The sequence below is a fragment of the Cibotium barometz genome, chromosome 5 (genome assembly GCF_041138505.1).
Source record: "Cibotium barometz isolate CiBa-2024 chromosome 5, ASM4113850v1, whole genome shotgun sequence".
NCBI lineage: Eukaryota > Viridiplantae > Streptophyta > Polypodiopsida > Cyatheales > Cibotiaceae > Cibotium > Cibotium barometz.
Genome location: NC_141050.1, coordinates 15,582,860 through 15,605,689, shown reverse-complemented (window position 1 = coordinate 15,605,689; position 22,830 = coordinate 15,582,860). Strand labels below are relative to the sequence as shown.

Sequence of the window (22,830 nt, the reverse complement as noted above, 5' to 3'; positions counted from 1 at the left end):
TGCTTCAAAATCAAAACTACATTCTTGAAGAGAGGGATACTGCATCAATTGCTCGAGCAAAGAAAAAGAAAACGCGACGGAAGAGATCGCTTAATGCCACAAGCTCCAAACCTAGTTCAAAGACTAATATAGGGATAGGAGATGACCCTGTGTATATGAATAATCCTGAAGATGATTCTGATTCAATAGAAACCATGGGGACTAAAGCCACTACTTTAAGGGAGGAACCCACTCGGGAGCGCAACGAAGGAGAATCAAGCAAAGACATAAATCGGGGGAAACAAAAGGAAACTCCTCCTGCCCCACAACATGCCCTCTCGGCTACCCAGATTGACTGAGACTCTCAAAGACAAGCCACGTGGGCCAAAAACCCTCAAGAAAAGGATTGGGACTTACCCAAACCCAATAGAGGAGATTGAACGAGTACAACACTTAAAAGGGTTTGGTGGAAGAAACACAAAGAGAACTGGAGCCATAACCTAGAATAATCAAGATTCCAGACACAATGTTTCCTACGCAAGTTCAGCCTCACAGGAGCCATAAACCGTTAGCTATACCTATTATCATTCGGGAAGAAAGTGAGGATAGGACATCAAAAAGTGGGCAGACACCCTTCTTGCTTGAAAGAATGTTTAGTGAGGGAATGCCTGACCCCATCAAAGGGGAAGTGATTCCATCTTCACCAGCCCCTAGTCAGGGGCCGATATCTCAAAAAGTACCGTTGAATGTGTCCAAACTAATGGATTTCATGTCCTCTGAACAGCCCAACCTAGATGAAGACTCGGTCGTTGAAATACTTGTTAACAAGTTGGGACAGTACTTTGAAGGTGACGAATCTAATGCAACCCTCCCCATTACTACCAAGGGATTAACTCTAAAGGGAATCCTTGATGGTGGTGCTGGAGTGAGCATTATGACTAAAACTGCTGGGAATCTATGGGAATACCTCACCTAGAAGTCACAAACATAGTGGTTAAGATGGCAAACGGAACTATAGCTAAACCTATTGGAATGCTAAGGGACCTTAAGATCAAGGTTCTGGGATATACAAGGTAAGGCATACCTTCATTGTAATGGATTTCTCTAAGCATCCTATGCCATATCAAATGATCATAGGACGTCCCTTCATGAGGGACGTCCCTTTATGAGGGAAGCACAAATGGTGCATGACTGGTTGAAAAACCATGTCTACTTACAATTCCAGGACTGTCATTCGAGTTGATCTTCAGAGTGGTCCGCGCATCCTTTAGGAAGCAAGGTTATCATTGATAATCGATCGGATACCACTATTCACTCAGTCCCATTAAAGTATTGCTATACATGCAAAAAAGAGACCGATGATGGGAAAGATTCTCCTTATATTGATGTCCTACCGGGCATGACTGAGTCAGATATAACGTAGATTGGGTACACCTAGCGGCAACCATAGACACATGGGGAAATAGAGGCACAAGTTGGGTAACACCTGGGGGGCAAGATATGCCACCATTAGTGCCAGTAAACATGATAGGTGTTATGCACTTGACTTCTGATGGCAAGAAAGTGGCAAACTCCCTTGACACTGAAAGTAGCGAAGACGCTGACCAATGCGACTTCGAGTCTGAATCTCAAGAAGAAACTGACTCTGAGCTTGATAGGGGGTATGAATTGAATATTCACCCAAGTGAGGGGGGGACACAAGTGAATATCAATCAAGTGAGTCTGAATCTGATATAAACAAAAATCAGAAACTAGGTAAGAAGAAGACGAGACATAAGCGACAACGCTATCGAGCTAATGTACGAGCTAGAATAAACAAAGAGCAGAATGGCTTAGTTATGTAGGAGCATATGACGCTCATCGCGGAAGTTAGTGGATAATTGGGGAGAATACCTCCAAAGTGTCATGTGGTGTAGTCCACAACCTCATGACATCGCGCAATTAGAAATTGAAGAGAAGCTGAAACTAAGTCGTACTCCGAGAAGGCGTCAAAACCGAGAGTTAGCTCAGCAACAAAAGGAAGCGGAATTTAAAGAAAAGAGCATGGCACAACAAGAACCGGTAGACTTACACCCCGCACCCGAGCCTTTCAAATCTTTTACCACCACGGGGGAACGTAAAGTCATCTACACAAAAGCCCAATGAACGCCTACCAATGGGAGTAGCAGTGTCTACGATGGCCCGGCGGTAGTTAAGGAGATAGAACTAGCAGATCCAGGTGAGGAGTCTGAACCAGTTTTTATTGCTCAAGACCTCACCAAGACGGAAGAAGCTACACTACTTAAGATGCTTCTTAAAGAATTCAAGGACATATTTGCTTGGACATACCATGATATGAAGGGTGTTCCACCCTCTGTGGTGCAACACACAATTCCAATGATTAGCACTGCTAAACCAGTCCAGCAACGTCCCTACCCAATGAATCCTAAGTATGTAAAGACTGTACAAGAGGAAATTGAAAATCTTATAAAATGTGGATTCATATACCCTATTGAGCACTCAGAATGGGTTTCTCCGATAGTCATTGTACCAAAGAAAAATCAGAGTGTGTGTTGATCTTAAAAGGTTAATGCAGCCACCAGAAGAGATCATTACCCCTTGTCGTATTCGGAACATGTGCTTGAAAGAGTTGCATGCAAGGAGGCTTATAGCTTTTTAGACGGGTACTTTGGTTATAATCAGATCACAATTGCAGTAGAGGACCAAGCTAAAACAACTTTTATAACGGAGTTTGGAGTGTTTGCCTTTCGCGTCATGGCCTTTGGCTTAACCAATGCACCTGCAACATTCTAACGATTGATAAACACAGCCTTTAAGGAATATCTAAGGGACTTTTGTGAAGCCTTCCTAGATGATCTTTGTGTTCATTCCTCTTGGGACGAGCACTTGATGTGTTTACGAAAAGCATTTGAAAGGTGTAGATTCCCTCTATGTCTAGCAGCTAACACACCAGAAAATGAAGAAAACAGAACTGAAAAGTGACTGAAGAACAGAACTGAAAAGTGACTGAAGAACAGCAGCTAACACACAAACACGCCTCTCTTTGCCTTTCCTGCAGGATAAAATAGACTTCAAACAGCAGCCCGAGCTGCATCTGGAGCTTGGTGCAGGGCAATTCCCTGGCAGCAGCGCCAAAAATGTGCACTTTTGTTGCACGTGTCGTCGGAGCTAGGGACTTGCCAAGCACCGTGTGCGAGCCACAGATGGCTGCAAGCACACAACCAGGAAACCAGCAAGCTCAAAACAAGGAGCAATGGTGTGTCACTCACCGCTTAGACCGCCGTCGTGATTGAAGGATTCTCGCGCCGCAATGAAGAAGGAGCCGCCTCGCCGCTGCCGTGCCGCCACACAATGCTCTATCGCTACACACTCTCTCCCTCTCTCTCTCACACACACACACACGTTGAAGAAGGAGATGGAGAAGATGAAGCAAGGGCACTCCTTGTATTCAACACTTAGAGAATGAGAGGTTTTAGGTTACATTTGATTTTTATATGTGACCTGGCCGTTCACACATGGGCGTCCACACATGGTCGGCCTATCCTAACCCTTATCCTGATGAAATTAGAGGTGTGCCTCTCATCGGCGATCACCCAATTCCCTTACCCTTTACATGTGGTGCCGACAAGCCCGGCCCATAACTCAGAATACGTAAAATAATTATATGACGTAAAAAGTAATACGTCTCAATGTCCGCCACCCATAGGTTAACAGCAAGCTTTTTCTAATACATATAAATATCAATGAGTGGTACAAGGGCCACACTCATCCTAAGGGAGATTCAACCCAATCTTGTGTTGACTATGACCTCTACTCTATTCTCCATCTCACTTTGTTTATTTTAATTTTGTTTATTAAGATTTATACTTTTAATTTATGCAAGTATATGTTATGCTCTAATTTTTTTGATTGAAAATTAGAGTTTCTTCTCCAAGTGTCATAAAGGTCCTGACAGTAGTATCAACGCACATAGCTGATTAAACATATTAATCTTGGTAGACATCATACCAACATACACAACTTGATTAAACACATTAATCATGGTAGATGATATAAATAAAAGACGCATCCAAAAAAATATCTCGAAAATAAAATAATGGAGAGACTCTTATTATTTTATTTTCAAGATATTTTATTGTGAATGTACCTTTTATTTCTATCATCTACTAGGATTAATGTGTATTTATATAATCTTACCAAGATTAATGTGTTTAATTAAGCTATGTGTACTGATTGGAGGGACTCTTATTATTTTATTTTCAAGATATTTTATTATGGATGCACCTTTTATTTATATCATCTATCTACCAAGATTAATGTGTTTATTTATATCATCTACCAGGATTAATCAAGTTATGTGTCCTAGTATGATGTCTACCAGGATTAATGTGTTTAATAAACTGTTCGCTGGTATGATATGATCAAGATTAATGTGTTTAATCAGTTGTGTGCGCACTGATTAATATTTTTTGGATATAAACGAAGATTGAGTGGTAGATTATGTGTTAATCATGGATGGAACATGTGTTAGACCAATATGAGATATTTTATAAGACATGTGAACACCTTTTATGGTTTCATATTTAAGTATCAATATTTTTATAAGGCTAAGGCCTCATACTTTTATACATACCAAATAGTATTTTATATTTTTGGTAGGCCTAAAACTTTATATTATTGCTTAATATATTTTTGTAAAGCTTTTACGCTGCTTCTCTGCATTGTGGCTGTTCTCCACATACCCTAAGATAAGTGTAGACCATGTGAAGTGTATGATATCACATGTGTGCACAATATACCATTTTAAGGGTGATCTTAGTGTTTACAATTAGAGATGTACTATTTATTAAGTGTGTGATATATATATATATATATATATATATATATATAATTACATGATAAAAATGTATACATACACGAAATGTATTCAACTTTCAAGTGTGTGTATGTATACATATATATATACATACACAATGTATATTCCTCAAAACCATGTATCCTTGGGGTGTGACAAAAGGTAAGAAGAAACAACAGAAGAAGTCTCCAAGGGGACTTGCCTCTATTGAAGGAAGGGATATATATATATATATATATATATATATATATATATATATATATATATATATATATATATATATTTCACCTTTCAACTTTTAAGGCTCCTTAAGCAAGAGAATAGGAAGTATCTCTTAGTCCTATCTTTTACAAAGGCAAGCCAAAAAGACAAGATACAGCAAGCGTAAGAAGTAAAGAACACAACAAAAGCATAGTTGCAAAGGCATGATAAAAAGCATACTGAGCTTTAAGCAAAGTGAATTGAGTTACATCAGATTTCCTCTTCTTTCTTACTCGTCTCATATTAGTGTGGCTACCCATCCTTGGTTATCCCTCTTTACTGGCCATGCAAGAGTTTTATATGTTGCAATTAAACAAAACGTTTTGCATCCTGATACACTTGGATATGCATCACATTAATACTACTTTGTTCTAATTGAGGTCAAGTTCATGTTGGCTTTGGGTTTCAAACTATAGTTTTGTACATTCAAATTCTCCCACTTAATGCCACCCTTTTTATATTGCACCATGAATTGTCTTTTATGCAAGTAAGATCAGACTTTTCTTGCATTCGTGCTTAAATATTTTGATGAGTATTCTACTCTTGGTTTAGCCATATTTAGCACAACCAACCATAACCGAACACTCTGCTCCTCAAGCAGGAAAAGAAGTCAGAGAAGCTTGACTGACTGATTATTTTGAGAACCATCCAATAGCTTCAACCAATGTTCAAGGAGAGCACAGCTGAAATAATTTGAGGGTGCCACCAACCCCTATGGCTAAGGATCAAGTAGGATGCAAACTCTAATATAGCAAATCCGTAGTGATGAGTTTGCACCTTAACCATTTCAATCAAGTTGTCCAAAAGACTGGCTGGAGGCTTTGAAATGGGAACACAACACGCGGAAGTCCCCCTCTAGGAACACTGGCTGACAGGTACAAAGGTAAATAATTGTGGAAATGGATATCCACTCAAGCTTTTAACCTGAGTCTCCACGCACTTTCTATTTTAATTGTTGAAACTAAAATCAACTGCTACTGACCTAAATCTGATCATGGGAAGACGGGGTCTTAAATTTTTCCAATGTGCAACTTTCAACAACCTAAAACATATCAACAAGCAACTTCTTATCCTGAACAACAGGCAACATGTTGATACATTTCATGTGATATGAAACAATTCCTCACAAATTTGAACCAGATTCAGACACTCCCAAAGCTTCAAACCATCAATTCCACCATGCATGGCATAGACTATGTGCTATGACATCCCCACTGATATGCTCATTGTCCCAACAGTGGGTGCAGGTTCATGCAAAAAGATATGTCCACTTTACTGAGCCATGATGAAGGCACGTGCCTGCCCCCCCAACCCCACCGGCGATGGGCAGCATCTGCACACACACACTTACATCAACTCAGACAAGGACATACAAAAAAAAATATGCATGCCTGCTAATACGAACGACAGATACATATACCAATAGAAAGTTCATACTATTCGCAAAACTCAACAAAACCCTTAGTAGGCTATTTTCGAAATTCAATAACTTTTTACACTACACTTTAACAACATGAGAGGAGCTCACACACGCACCTAGACCAAGGATATCAAAAAATATCTGCATGCCTGCTACTTCGGCAGAGACATATACCAATGGAAAGCTCAGATTATTTCCATAACTCAACAAAGACAGTGCAAACTTAACTTGGCTTGAGGTTCAATAATTTTTTACACTGCACTTTGATTGACAACATCTGAGGAGCTCAGACATCAAAATTTTCAACAAAAAGCATGATGATGACTCCTTTTGCTTTACAAATAAACAATAGGCTGTACAATGACCATTACCGGTAAGCAGGCTGATCTTAAAATACACTTCCCTGAAAGACTTCTAAAAACACTGAAACAAAATAATCTGTACAGAATGGAGAACACTTAAGTGGTTAGAGGAAAGTCATGATAAAAAATCTAGCCATGGCATGCCCTCATATTTGACCCATAATTGGCCTGACCATCAAGGGTCTGATCGACCTGCCACTTCCTCTTCGCTCGACATATACTCATCATCATCACTCACTTCTCCATCACTGCTATCTTCTTCAGGCCTATTCCCAATGTCCTCTGCCTTAGCATATGTCTCACAATACTCTGCGTATCATCCCATTGCAATTGTCGATAAGAAAGATATGTTCATGAGGAAAAAATCACGTGTTTGGGTAGAACAATGGTGACATACCTTTCACTTTCTTTTCATATTGCTCCCGATCCCTCATCATCAGCGCTGCAGCTTCTCCATTTAGTGGATCAGTCGGATTGGGGTACAGGAGCAGTTGCGGAAGAAACACTTCAAAAACATTTACAAGCTCTGCAAAAAGGGTTTTCAAAGGAAGGCCCTAAACAAATCATGAAAAAAATCCTCCATCCATGAAAGGAATCTGAAGTTCTAAACCTTGACTGTTCAAATGTGCATGTTACCAAACATTGGACTCCAAGTTTGATTGATAACGTCCAAGCAAACTGAGCCTGACCTGCATCATTGAACACCATACCATGTAATGGGGTTGATGTTTTTAGTTAATTGAGTTTCTTTATAGAACTTCCAAGCCAAACATATAAGCATCTGCATGCAGGCACACTTGCTGATAACTGGTGGTAATAGCATGCATGCCAACAAAATGTGAAGCTTCAAAGCTTGAGGGAAATGTGACTTAAACACACATGAAATGGCAGGCTCCCCAACCAGCTGTATTGCTGACCAAAGTTCCTCCAGTCTAGCCATAGGCCTCACCTGGGTTTCCCTACAGATGAAGCACTCGCACAGAATTTGATACCAGGGTGTCCTTAAAAATTAGACCCACAAAGGGTGTGACTGATCTTCAGTAACCAATTCCATCCCATTCATAGGATACAGTTAAACAGGAGTTGTTCCAGCAGAGAAAACACACAAGGCCAAAATGTAGGTGGTGAAAGGTATCACTGTATCAGTGAGGTGGTTCTTATATCAGGCAAGCTCGTTGCACTTGTGACAGTAAGCATCTACTGGAGAAGCCACATCAAAGAGGGTAAAAGCATAAGGTTCTGATTCCAGCCTTTAATGTCTGCCAATACCTTTTACAAGCTATTTTCAGTGGACCAGGGCTGTATTGCTGCTGTTCATGGACTGCATGAACCTTTGAAAGCTTCCCAGGGCTCATGTGCTACTACCCGTTAGTATGAAGCCTACCCAAGTGCAATACACCGCTGTTTGGAGCTACCCTAAAGCTGTGCCAAATGAATTGAAGCTCTCTGGGACACATCTTGGCTGGTCAATTCGCTCTCAATCCACCTGACAGTTTTCTACCGCTTCCTGGAGGTCTTCTCTAGTGGTGTCTTCCCCTCAAGGATGCCTGCAACCTGTCCTGGGCATGTTGGGCAGTTTCAGGACAGATTGTGACCCTCATTCAAGCACCAAAGGAAGGCGGGAAGCGCAGATCTCAGAGCCATTAACCATTAGCTTAATTAAATACAATATATACACTGTGGCAATCCCTCAAAATTAAATAAGGTTGTGTGGATGCATGCAACACACACACTCGCGCACATGCACACAAAGATACAGGTTGGACAATCCATGCATATATGTTTGAGAAGCAAAACAGTGAGCTGATAAAAATCCTACATCTCATCCACATTTGGGTGATAAATTTTATTCACAAAACCGATGGAAGGAGACTTGTATGGATAAGCGTCAGGAAGCTCCACACGTATTTTCCAAACCCCATTTTGATATGGACCTGAGCAAACAGCAGACAATGCCAAGGGGCATTCAGCTCCATAATCAAGGGTTGAATAACAGAAATCCATCAATAAAACCTAGTAGATGCATAAATGTCAAATTCTACCTGCACTGGACAGAATCCTTACTTCCTGGGTAAATTGAAATGCACAGAATCACATGTATCGCTGAGGGGCAATGTCTACATATGTATGAGATGTAGATACATGTACCTTCTGGCAATGTTTACATATGTATGATATGTAAATACATGTACATACGAGCAGCATCTATATTTATATGTACGTGTGTACATATGTTGCTAAGGAGCAATGTCTATAAAATTACAGATGTAAGTTCCCGGGAAAAAATAAAATAAAATTACAGATGTAGGTTCCCGCGAAAAAATAAAATTACAGATGTAAGATCCAATCCTAAAACCATTAGGGTTTCACAGTAACAATGGTGGGAAACGATTAGGGTTTCTATAGATAACGTTACATACTGTCCTTCGGCCCGTGAAACTCCACAAAGAACTCGCCGATTCCATCGTTTAACATCTCCACCTTGTAATCGCTCATCATTCTGCAGAGAAAAACACCCTAATTGTTCAAACCCTGATTATTAACCCTTACTCCTCATCAATTGAATCAATCATCAAACTAAGCTCTAATAATCTCTTCAGATATAAAAACTGTCCATAGACAATAGGGACTTACAATTTCATAACATCCATCTCGCGCCGTTTGCTGGGAGAGGACATTTATAAGGGTAGAATTCTTCGAGTTAGGGTTTTCTTCCGCAACGAGGGCAAATTGCAAGCGAAGGGTTAGAAAATCGACTGCATTTCTGTGAGAGAGAAAGTCCCATGTCTTTCTTTAAGAGGCCAAAAAGTTACGTCTAAAATATAACAGATATTATAATAGTAGATTAAAAACTCGAATATATATATATATATATATATATATATATATATAACTATGCCAATAGGGTAGATTCGAGGGTAGATTCCAACCAATTATAAGTATTACTATTGTTATTACAATTGACTCCCAGATAGCCATTGCCCAAAAATGTGTAATATGCCATACAAATGCATCTATGTACATGCCCTGAGCACCTTTACAAACTTGCAATCAGTGTGAGTCAAAAGATGTGAGTCAAACTAGGCATGAGCGTTGAGTCAAACTAGGCAATGGAAGTCAAAAGATGTGAGTCAAACTAGGCACTAGAAATCCTTCATCATCATCCATTTTTGCTAATGATTGTATATTCTTCCTATTATCTACTCCATAATTGTCTCCTGGACATGGACTCTACTTTGTCATCTAGGGACTCTCGTTGACATCAGACATGCATGTGCATGACCCCTTCTAAATGCCAATGCATATCAAGTCCTCATACCACACCCTTTTAAGGGGAAAGTATCCTTCCTCCCCTTGAGTGAGCTAAGGGAGGGTTCATAGAGGAGGAAGAGCGCTGTATTCAAGGTCTATAACACCAATAATGCAATCTTCACTATTTGGGCCATCATCCAAGGGGAGTGGCACACCCCAAGATGGTCTCATTCTACCCCATGTCCTCCCATTTGGATGGCTATTGTTTTCCCTCTTGAGACATTCTCCTTTAGGTGTTGGGACTTCAAAAGGAGTTGTCTCCCTTAGTCTTTACCACCACTAGCACATTGCTCCTTACTTTTGAGGCACAAGATCATGACTTCTATTTATCTCTACAAGTAGTCATCATTATAGTTTCTATGAATATTGTTAGCACATTAATCCTCTCCCTTGGTTATCTATATTTTTGTGGCTACATCTATAGGCAATGGTGTGGCACTTGCAAGTCCCCCATGATTACCTTGAACTTTCACACACCTATTTCTTTGACTAAACTGTGAGGATCAAACAAAATTCTTCAGTTTGTTAAATGGACACACCTGGTCATATATGGCACATTATCTGATAAAGGATGCAAGTGTTAGTGCTCACTAACATCTTGTAGCATTGATGGGACGACATTCCTTTAGCTATTGCAACATAGCATCATAGTTTTGAGAGCATGCTTTGCGGTATAAGTATATCTCACTAGTTTGGTGCATCGGATGAGAAGCATAGGGATATAAAAATATTACCATTATGTGCTTAGTAGATTTGGTGCAAGACGACAAGATTGACCCCCATCGTTTGACCCACGACCTTCACCATGGGGTATCATTTCTTGGGCCATGGAGATAAGATCATGAATATGGTATAAGGAAGATGGTGGAGACTTTGGAGCAACACAAGATCGTTCATATAGAGGCATGCCATGTTTGCTAAGTGGAACTTGTGAACTTTCAGTGGGAGATACTAACAACATTACAACTTGGCACATCTAAGTGTGTTCTCCATGGGAAGGCTATTGAAGGCATTATGGAGATTTGGGATGATTCAATGGCCTTCTTTGCCTATATATGCAAGAAGATTTATTAAAATATTAAAATATTTTCACCATGCACCAAACTAACTTGCACCAAATATTCAACTGGACTACAAAGATGAATTTGTCTTTCTAGATATACCTCTAACCATGCTTGAGGAATAGCATCAAGGGTATGACTTGGATCCTTAGCTTCTGGGAATGCCCACCTCAGCAATGCATAAAAGAGAAATCACTTGGACAAGGTGGCTACAGTGCCTTCTAGATTTATAAGAGTTCCAAAGATAATATCCTCTCAAACAAAGAGGTGGATTTGAAAGAGGTAATTGGAATTTATAGGTTAATGTGAAGGCAAATCTAGGTTTGCAATCATCTTGGCACATTCCCTTGATCAAGAAAACCAAGTACTAGAAGACCTATTATAACACACCTTAAGTGTTGTGCATCAAGCAAACTTACTTCCCAACTTTGTGTGCTTAATTTTGTGTCACAAAAGTGACATCTCCCGGACCCCCCATGCCGTGCTCTCAACTTCAACCAAGAAATTAAAAAGAGACTTGTTAACTTTGTTGATATATGCACCTAAGATGGTAGTCGATTGTACTCTACCATCTTTTTCATTCAACATTTTTTCAAGGAAACTTGTTCATAGCTTTGATCCCTAAACATTTCTTGTAAGGATTCCTTGACTGCAATGTTTTTTTGAGAACATTAGAGTGTTACTTCAAATTTAATTTGAAGGCATTTGGATCCTTTTCTTGCTAGTCTCTATGCTCCAAATCCCTTTGTATCTTACCAATCTTTGCACTCCAAATCCTAATGCTAAGAATATAACTTTCTTAAAAAATATTAATACTTGGGGATGCCATGGAAAATCCCTCCCACCCTATGTAATTCCCGACTTGCATGTTCAAGGGCAAGTTGGGCAAGGCGACTTCAAGCATTGTCTACACCTTCCTTCAGCTCACTCAAGTGTTCCTCTGTACTGCTCATGATTTTGTAAACACCTTCACCACATCAATTTTGAAATTAGTGATTAAATTATCTTTTGTATTCAAAGGCAAGCCATCCTCTTACTCCGACTTTTGTTATTGCTACCATATTTTCTTTCATATCTCCATGATTTTCAACTTTGGCCATGACACTTGTAGTCGAATTTACCCAATACACAACAAACCTAGACACTTCTAATTCTCTTCATGAGAGAAAGTGCATCTCTCCCCGTGACACCTCTTTGTTTGGTGGTGCAGCATGATATACTTTGTATTATAGGAGACTAAGCTCCTCATAAAAATATTGATATACTTTGTAATGGAGGAGGATAAGCTCCAAATGAAACTCCTTATGGGCATGATAGGTCTTGATTTTCCACACTTTGTATGGTTTGGAACACGTAAAAATTAACTCCCAATCATCCTTACTAATGTCCTACACACCTCGAATCTGTCAATCATGGATTGACTTCAAGGTTGCTCAACTCACTCATATGAAAACTCCGTTGTAGTAAGGCAAACCCTAGTCTAGAAAGCATGCGACTGGATGATATATATACATCCTTGATCGTTGGGAAGACCAATTGATGGACAATTTCCTCAACATCTTTCACTACAGTACGGGGAGCAAGCACTGGGTTAAGGGACAAGGTTCAAATAAGCACCATATTTGAGTGTTGACAAACATCTCCCTTGGGAAACTTGCTCAGTGCATGATGCTTGCAAAGTGTATCGACGACTACTTCATAGTAATACTATTTTTAGGAGATAGACATCTAAGAAAGGGATAGAAGAAGTCTCATTAAATGGAAGAGGAAATTATTGAACTTAAGGAGATTATTATAACCAAAGAAGGAAGGTACGACTTTCTAATTTAGTAGCTTGTCAAGAGAATTGAGACTATTAAGCAGGTCATTTCTATAAATGACAAGGAGATCAATCTAGCCATTAAGAGCATAGTAGGTTCCTTATAAAAAAAGTAAACTTCAAAATCCCTCAATTTGTTATGAAAGTTAGTGTCATTGAAGCAAGAAAAAATGGTTTAAATGGTAATAGTTAAAGGGTCTATAGCTTCTATTAGGGTTTATGCCATACTCGAATCCTATCAAATAATCTACAAACAAGTTAGAATATCCAACTTTTGTCAATGTTATTTTGAACAAGAACTAACATAATCTTACTCTGACCAAGGACTAACATGTAAATTTGGTGTGTGCATGTGTGTATGTGTGTTCTATTCTACAAATTGTCACTATAACTTAACCAACTTTATAACATCTAGACCAACCCCATAAAAAAATTACAAATATTTCATTTCAAGAACGTAAACCAATGAGTTATTAATAATATGCTCACATGTTATTTACTTTGTAGTTTAAGAATATCGATCAATCATAGAACACAAATCATTGCATTGAAAGTTATACCATGTGCTTATTCAAACCCAACATCAATGAATAAGAGAGTTGTATGTCAATGTGGAATAGATTGGCTATGTCAACCACACATTTTCATGCACTCCACAAGGCCAAAGAGGAAGGGTTCTTACCTGTCACCATATAAAAAACAACACAAATTAGTAGGCAAGTCTCATTCTTTATAAATTTGTGATTAAGAAAAACCAAAGTTAAGATTTCACATCCCAAAGTTTGAGTGAGTACCCAGAGGTAGGTCCATAATGTACTACAATAGGAAAAATTAATAATGTAATCAAACCATAAAACTAAGAGCATACAGGTTGAAAATTTTACTTTTGAATCACCCTCATGGGTAACTTCAAAATTAATAATGTATTCAAACCATAGAACTATAAGCAAATAGCTTGAAATTTTACATTTGAATCACCCTAAGGTGTCAAGGGGGAGAACAAGCATGGAGTCTAACTTCATTAACTAATAGTAACCACAACATAGACATATTCAACTAGAAATAAGCCTTTTGGGAGGTGACTATGGGCATATAACAAAGGAAACCAATGCTATTAACATTAGTGGATTCATCGCTTTCCTTTTTTTTCAATAGTGAACTAGTCAAACTCTTACTCTAATTGTTGCACCAAGAGTATGCGAGGTTGGTGGGGCCAACTATGCCACCTTATAGTATTTAACTTTGTAATATGAATTTAATGGTATTAATAGTTAACAATAATTTATTTATATATTAAAATCCAACATCTTGCCTTTTTTTAAACACAAGGCAAGATGGTTGGTAGTGTTCTCATGTATAACAAGGCTAGCATGTTAGCATAAGATAAACTAACACCACCTTGGGTAAGAGTAGAATATCTAATAGAAGAGACATGGGGAGATAGTACCATTAAAGAGTACGCGAACAACTGAACTAGCAGTGGAGAAGCTAGTTGTTTTGACAGTAAGGGCAATAGGTTTAAGAGAATAATGTGAAGGGTGAAGCACACAGACACCACCAACTTAAAATAAAGGTCAACATCATGAAGGAAAGGGAAGCAACTTAACAGGCTTACGATTATTTTAGAACAAATGAATAAGAAAGAGGCTTAGCATTATTGTAGAACATATTATTAGTATATAACAAACTAAGAGAATGATTAAAATAACCAAGATTGCATTGAACTAAGCAAGTTTGGAATTATCAAAATTCAACATATGAGATTCTTAAAATAAAAAAATAGAAAGAACTGATGGTGATCATCATTAAGCCTATGAGTGAATAGTTCTTGATGATGCTAGGGAGACCATCATTGATGGTTATCACATCGTTAAGCCTATGAGTGAGAAGTTCTTAATGATGCTAGGGAGACCCATCATTGATGGTGTTCACATTGTTAATCCTATGAGTGATGATGCTAGGGAGGCCATCATTGTCACTTATTGATGTACCCACATGAAAGGAGAGGAGAGGATAATGTTTGTGTTGCCATTTTTTCCATCAACAAGACCAAGCAAGTCAGTGTGAGCAACAAAATCCATCAAGGTCAATGATGTAAACAAGGCATAGCTCTCGGCCACAATGAGGTGGGCGAGCAATACTTTTTGAGAGATGGCAAATTAATACATGAGAAACTATTATAAAGATTAGATGATGTGTTAATTTAATAAGCAATGACAGTCATTAAGATGGGCTCATAAGAAACTATTATAAAGATTAGATGATGTGTAATTCAATAAGCAATGTGTAAAATTAGTGCAATGATAGTCATTAAGATGGGCTCATAAAGATAAAGGAAAACTTGATATAAAGACAACAAACTCCATGTAAATTGGGTGGGAAGAGAGCAAAATATATAATTGATTTTCTCTAATTACCATGCTAATAAATTTTTAATGCGCAAGACTTGGTCAAAGTTGAGAGTGAGATCCTCCACTAATGCAAGACTTGGTCAAAGTTGAGAGTGAGATCCTCCAATAATTTTTGCATTATGAGATCTCACTCAAAGCTATTAATAAATTTGAAGGTTGATCTCAATTTTGCATTAGGTGTCTCAACCTATTACTTACCTAGATATCTTATATACCCATTAGTGTGAATGTATGTATGTGTGAATTTCCAGCAAATATGAAATATATTAAGGTATATTAAATGCTCAAATGTACACACACATCACCCCAATCACAATACACATAATAAGTGTGTGTGTGTCTCACATCTAGCCCTAGGAGTAGGCCCACCACCCATGTGGGTGGCCTACTTCACCAAAGGGAAAAACATAGAAATGTACACATCTCATATTGGCAACACTAAAGAGAAAAATATAGGAATGCACGCGCCACAGATTAATATGAGGGAAAGTTCTTAGCATTCACTTTTAAAAAATACAAAAACAATAGTGTACCATTTTAGTAGCTTGCCCGAGGAAAGAGTCCAATAGTAACCATAATACAAATAGTAGATCCCCACCTAAGCAATAAACAAGTGAAAGGTTATGTGTCAACATGTTCTCAATACTTGCATGTGGCTACTGAGCTAGGTGTATGCCACTCACTCACAAGTGCTCCTATGTGCTCTTAATAATAAGGGTCAAGGTATATGTCATCAAAGGTGAACAAACATGGAAGTTCCCATTCAAAAATAGGGTATCATTGTATCAAGGTGTAGCCAAAGTAATATCCAAATTTATATAAGGGTGTTTTTTGACACGTGCAATCATGAGACAAGTTTGTTATGCATTATAATCCCAATATGTAATCTCAAAGAAGGTTATGCATCATAATCCCAAAACCAATCCACCCATAAAGGGTACTATGATTGTGTATTGAGCACAAAACATGGGATAAAATTTGTTTTGTTTTTCAAGCCGGGGTCAGAAACGAGCAAGCTCGTTCTGAGACTCGAACAGAGAAACACTTTTGTCATTAGCTTCGTTGTCTCTAGTCTTAAAGACGATTTCACTACTTCCCAGAGAAGACCACGTGATAAAATATGTGTAAGAAATAATTTAGGGTAATGTAATTCACACAATGGTCTAGAGTGTCATGACTCCTTGAGTACAATCTCAATGTGAGGTGTGTGCTAGTCTACCAATCATCTTATAGACACACTAGATGCAAGGCTAGTAGTCCCTATACACAGACACTACCACTTAATTGAGTGGATGACATGTGAACCAATCCCATAAACAAATTGCATAAATTCCATTTTAATAAAAAACAATCAATGAGTTATTAACAATATGCTTGTCAATTACTTTGTAATCAATGAATTATTAACAAATTTATGCTCACATGTTAATTCCTTTGCAATTCAACAACAACTAGAAGTTTAATCAATCATGGAACACAAACCATTGCATCGACAATGATCCCATGTGCTTATTCAAAACCAACATCAATTTAATAAGAGAGACATATGATGTTAATGTCATGTATATTAGCTATATCAAACACCCAATGTCATGTACTCCACAAAGTTAGAAAGAAAGGGTCCTTACATCTCACCATCCAAGAAAAAACACAAATTAGTATTTTGAAGTTTAATGGGAAGGCAGGTGTCAACATCTACCCACCTTACCACCATTGGTGTCACTTCTTTATAGACTAATGATAACAATGGTGATTAACATAACCACATATAGTACATCAAGAAATATATAAGTGTAGGTTTAGCAAAGCCTCATTATTAAACATGGTTAAAATGAATACCATCCCAAGGTTTGAGTGAGTACCTAGAGGAAACTCATGTTAGGTCCACTATGTACTATACTACCATGGGCAAAATGAAAAATATTAGAATCCCAAGGTTGAAACTATGAGCATATAGCTTGAAAAACATCATTTGCATTAGCCTCATGAAACTATGAGCATATAGCTTGAAAAAAAATCATTTGCATCATCAACCTCATGAAACTATGAGCATATAGCTCGAAAAAGCATCATTTGCATCAGCCTCATGGGTAACTTTAAGACAATGTAGAGCAACCCCTAAGGCATCAAGCAAAAGAAAAAGTGTGGACATTAACTAATACCAATCAAAGAATACACATATTTAACTAGATATAAGCCTTTTGGGAGATAACTATGGGCATAATAAAGGAAACCAATGCTATCAATGTTAATGGATTCATCTCAATCATTGTGAGCTTCCCTTGTTTTCAAACATTTTTGAAAGGAGATTATTGACCATAAGTTGAAGCTAATACTAACCACAGCATACGTATATTAAACTAGATATAAGTCTTTTGGGAGATGACTATGGACATACATATTAAACTAGATATAAGTCTTTTGGGAGATGACTATGGACATAATAAAGATGACCAATGCTATTAACATTAATGGATTCATCTCAATCATTGTGACCTTCCCTAGTTTTCAAACAATGTTGAAAAGAGATTAAGGAGCATAATTTGAAGCTAATAGCATTAAAAAACATGTTTTGGTCATATGTAGGTATAAGAGAGCTTTTGGAGAGGTTATGCTACCTTTTTTGGGGGGAGGGGGGGTTTTACTATTTTTTGGACACTTTTGTTGCTATTGTGGGCTCCATATGCTATTTGAACAAAAAAGGAGGGAAGGGCGTAGGTGGGGGAATGAGAGGGGGGGTACGGGACAAACATAGAGAGTGGGAGATAAGCCAAAAAAAAAAGAACCCATGAGGTTTGAGACTACTTTTCATCTTGTAAATAAAATGTGCACTCCATCTTCCCTCCCATTGGTTCATTAGGAGATACATTAAGAAATAAGCTTAATTCTTAGTCAAATTCACCCCTAATATGACCAAAACCAAATACAAGCAAAAAAAGAGGGATGCCCATAGTCAAAAGTAGTGAGAATAGTCACTACCAAAATCAAGGATCTCGCAGCAGTCAAGGCACCTACCGAGATGAATTGGAATTAGTAGGTCATAGAAACATTGAGTCCAACCATGTAATGTAATAAGTCTTGATAATTTGATATAATAAGTAATGATCAATAATGGGCAAGCATTATTCCTAGGCAGGAAGATTGTGGAAGATGTGGTTTATGCGATAGCTATACATAGAAATCAATCTTACACTTGCATATGAAATTCCCCACCACTGACTTATAATTATGTCAAAAAACACAATCTTACACGATAGATAGAAATCAATCTTACACATGCATATGATAATTCCCCACTGACTTATAATTATGTCAAAAAACACAATCACTTCACAATTCTTGGAACCCTTATGAAAATAAATCAGTTATCTCCTTTTATATTTTTCATGATACATAATGCTTTCATTGTCATATCTTTTCCACGTGTGTGTACTATAGTGGACTTTTTAGTCTAGATTAGTTCACTTCCTAATGTATTACTAATAACTGGTGATCCCGAACCTAGAAAACCACCCCTTTTCACTCAGTAGGAGAGAGAGAGAGAGAGAGAGAGAGAGAGAGAGAGAGAGAGAGAGAGAGAGAATTAACAATATATATCATGAATAGATATTTAATTAAGATATTAACTATATCTATTGGGATGACTCCTATGGTCACTTATTTGAGTGTCCTACATTCTTGAGTAGTCATGAGTATGTAACTGAGGATGTATACCGCATCGACACATCGGCACAGATGATGATGATGATGTATTCCGCACACATACACATGATGATATTGGTGTATCACACACACATACACATGATGATATTGATGTATCACGCGCATGTCAAACACACACACACACACAATGATAGTGACACATGTGCACATGATGTCATTGACACATACTCACATGATGTTGATGTATGTGATAGTGATAGGGAGAGTGATATGCGTGAGTTAGATCATGTGGACTTATGAGCTTTCCTTTCGACCCCTAGTGCTACCATGACATCGATATCGAGGATCAAAGACGTGTACCTCACCTATCAATTTGACCTTGGAGGGTACACGACGACTAGCTTCGCCATCGACGGTGGTTTCTTAGCCTCTCCATTCACACCAGATTATCACAGGACCACTGTCTTGGATTTAGAGTGCCTTGGATTTCCCTTTTGATCCAGGTGGGAGCTTATTAAGTCTCATCATCGATGGGACTCCACTGACCTTTCTATTCAATTCGGGCATTGTCAGATATCACCTTTTGATGGTGGGGCGGCATTACTTCACGTTTGACCTAGGTGGCCACGCACTCATGTGGTGAGGGGAGATACGACCTACCCTTTCAACCAAGTGGCACAAGATCTAAGTCCTTGATCGTGCAATTTTTTTTGCTTTTGTATATAGCCTCTTGTATGTGTATTTTCATGCACGACCACCCTTAGATTTTGAGGACCAAATCATGTTAGGAGGGAATGGTTTGTAACACAGTGTTTTTAAGATGCACATGCACATGGGATGGGACTAGGCACATGGGCTTAGGATAATTTACATGTGGGATTAGGGCACATGGGCCTTGGGACTATAAAAGGCATGTGCTCTAGGACTATTGTACCCTTTGAACCTTTTGACCTTTAGACTATCATTACACTTACTTTCTATTGTTCTTAGTTCTAATCTCTCAAGCTTTTCTTAATCCAAGCTAATTAGGCTAATCAAATGTTAACCTCGATGTTACTTTCTTTCAGTTTTATTGCATTAATTTCTTATGTTTCCTTATTTTGTGTGTGGGGAGACCTTAGTGGGGCAATGGGTGAATTAATGCATGGCTGTGGGATATCTTCTCCTTGTGGGTTTGTGCTAGGCACCCAACATCGTTTTTTTGCATTAATTTCTTATGTTTTATTATTTTGTGTGTGGGAGACCTTAGTGGGGTAGTGTGTGAGTTAATGTACGACAACAACAGGCTATCTTCTCCTCACCGACAACATATAGGTAATTTATGGCCAACATCATTTTGTATGAACTTGCCATTTATAACAAATTCGGCTGGCTTTAAAAACAATCCTTCAATAGAAATCATAATATTTCTGATCATCATTTTCCAAAATTCCGAGTCCATTGTATTACAAAAAAGTATCCTCTGAACTCTCCGTTGAAGACCAGCTGGCCATTGTATTACAAAAATGTATCCTTTGAACTCTCCGTTGAAGAGACCAGCTGGCCAACCAACGAGATCCAATATCAAAATTTGGTTCCCAAGAATCTTTCCTTTTTGTCCATCCAAAATCTTCCTCGACGTATGCATGGGTGTCCTAGCAACCGCGAGCCCGTGCATCGCCTGGTCAGAACCCTCTAGGATCCTCCTTAGGTGTCCTAGCACTTCACTCAGGGACCGCTTCGTCGGTCCTCGCCCATCATACCAGAAGCGCACTATTTTAACCATACCGAGGCTGGTTCAAGACCTCGGTAGACCTTGCTGCGAGCAACGTCCCTTGACGACTCCTCGCCAGTTGTTCCAACGAACCTCCTCTTAGAAAAACATAAGCCAAATGCTTCCTCCAGCATTCTGGTGTAAAACAGCCCTTTGAATGAAAAAAACAGAGGTTCCAATGCAAGTAAAATTCCAGTTTGAGATCGGTTCTGAAAACCCTTTTTCCATAATTCCCAGTTACATAATGAGGATCCTTGATCTCTCATGAGGGTAATCTACCCATCATTTTGTCCATTTGTCTAACTAGATTCTTGGTGAGTTTGGTCAAGGGAAAACTAGATTAGTTTTGGTAGTCTATTCTTTGGACTTAGTAACTAGAATTGGTCACGAAGTTTTTGTCTGATTCAGATCAAGAGGACAATTAGGTTTACTGTCCTTCCCTCACGTAGTCTAACCAAATTCATTTGGTTTAGTTCTACAAGGATTCCCTTCAGATAAACATCTAGTTTTGGGTAAATATACATTTAGTGATTTTACCAATTAAAATATCCAATGATATTCTTTATGCCACATAATTTCTCAGCCTTAATTCATTAGGTAGAATTATGGTGGAAATTCATCTTTTGACACTAAAATTTAATTCAAATCCATCTTTTCTTAAATATCATAAAAATTCTTCTTTTAACTAAAATATCAATACCTATTTTTTTTAATAAACTTGAAATTCTTCTTTTTCTCATTTCAATGAGTGCAATCCAATTATCGTGGGAATTCCTCTTTTACCATAAATTAAATCTACTTAAAATTCTTCTTAAAAATTACATAATATATCCATTAATTCCATTAAGCTAAAAATTACAGAATATATCCATTAATTCCATTAAGCTAAAAATTATCCAATTATCATGGGAATTTCTCTTTTACCATAAATTAAATCTACTTAAAATTCTTCTTAAAAATTACATAATATATCCATTAATTCCATTAAGCTAAAAATTACATAATATATCCATTAATTCCATTAAGCTAAAAATTCCACTTTTCTCATTTAAATATTTGAATTCCAATATGGTGGGAATTCCTCTTTCAACATTTAAACTTATCTATATAAAAAGATAAATTTAACTAAATTTTCTCTTAAAATTTAAATAAAAATCTCCATTAATTCCTTTACACTAGAAATTACACTTTCCTCATTTAAATATTTGAATTCCAATATGGTAGAAAATTCTCTTTCATCATTTAAATTTATCTATACAAAAAGATAAAGTTAACTAAAATCCTTCTTTAATTTTTAGATAAAATATATTAGCATCACAATTTTTCTCTTACTTCATTGAAATACATGGATTTCCTCTTTTAACATAAAAATGGATAACTAGAAATTTCTCTTTTTCTTAATTAAGTATTTATGCATAAACATAAAAATTAATTTTTCATGATTATAATGAGAATCACTCAATTAATCTAGGATGATTAATCCTAGAATATGGTAGGAAGTCCTCTTTTCATAATATAAATGAAAATAATTTATATGTTTATTTTTCAGAAATTCTACCATAGCTCCGCTGCTATTACTGATAATTCTCAATAAATTTGAAAGAATAAAGGTTAGTATTATTCATGTGATTAGAATAACCACTAATTGGATCATTATCCAATTATGGATTGATTCTTAGTTTTACCATAAGTTAAATAGCATAAAAGTATTAAAAAGCCATTATTTTGGCCTCCAATCTGACAAGCATAGAAATTACTTTTAGATTAGAGAAATGCTTCATGAGAAGCTTCATTTTCGAATTGAGAATAGGTCATAGGAATGACCATTCTTTGGGGGAGAGAGAGAAATGCTTAAAAACCATTATAAATTAAGCATAAATGGAAAGTTATGTGTTTCTTCATTACAATATATTAAATAACTTCAATAGTATTCA

The 22,830-nt window shown here is 37.5% G+C and overlaps 1 protein-coding gene across 1 annotated transcript; it reads right to left on the bottom strand.

Annotated features, from left to right (window-relative positions):
* Positions 1 to 6,727: 6,727 nt before the first annotated feature.
* On the bottom strand, positions 6,728 to 9,713 carry LOC147638113 (ubiquitin-conjugating enzyme E2-23 kDa-like). Its single transcript, XM_086798023.1, has 6 exons — positions 9,512 to 9,713; positions 9,298 to 9,377; positions 8,697 to 8,811; positions 7,514 to 7,566; positions 7,275 to 7,403; positions 6,728 to 7,186 (listed from the first exon to the last, which is right to left on the bottom strand). The coding sequence occupies exons 1-6, from the start codon at positions 9,553 to 9,555 to the stop codon at positions 7,053 to 7,055; spliced, it is 555 nt and encodes a 184-aa protein (XP_086654149.1). The 5' UTR covers positions 9,556 to 9,713; the 3' UTR covers positions 6,728 to 7,052.
* Between the last annotated feature and the right edge of the window lie 13,117 nt (positions 9,714 to 22,830).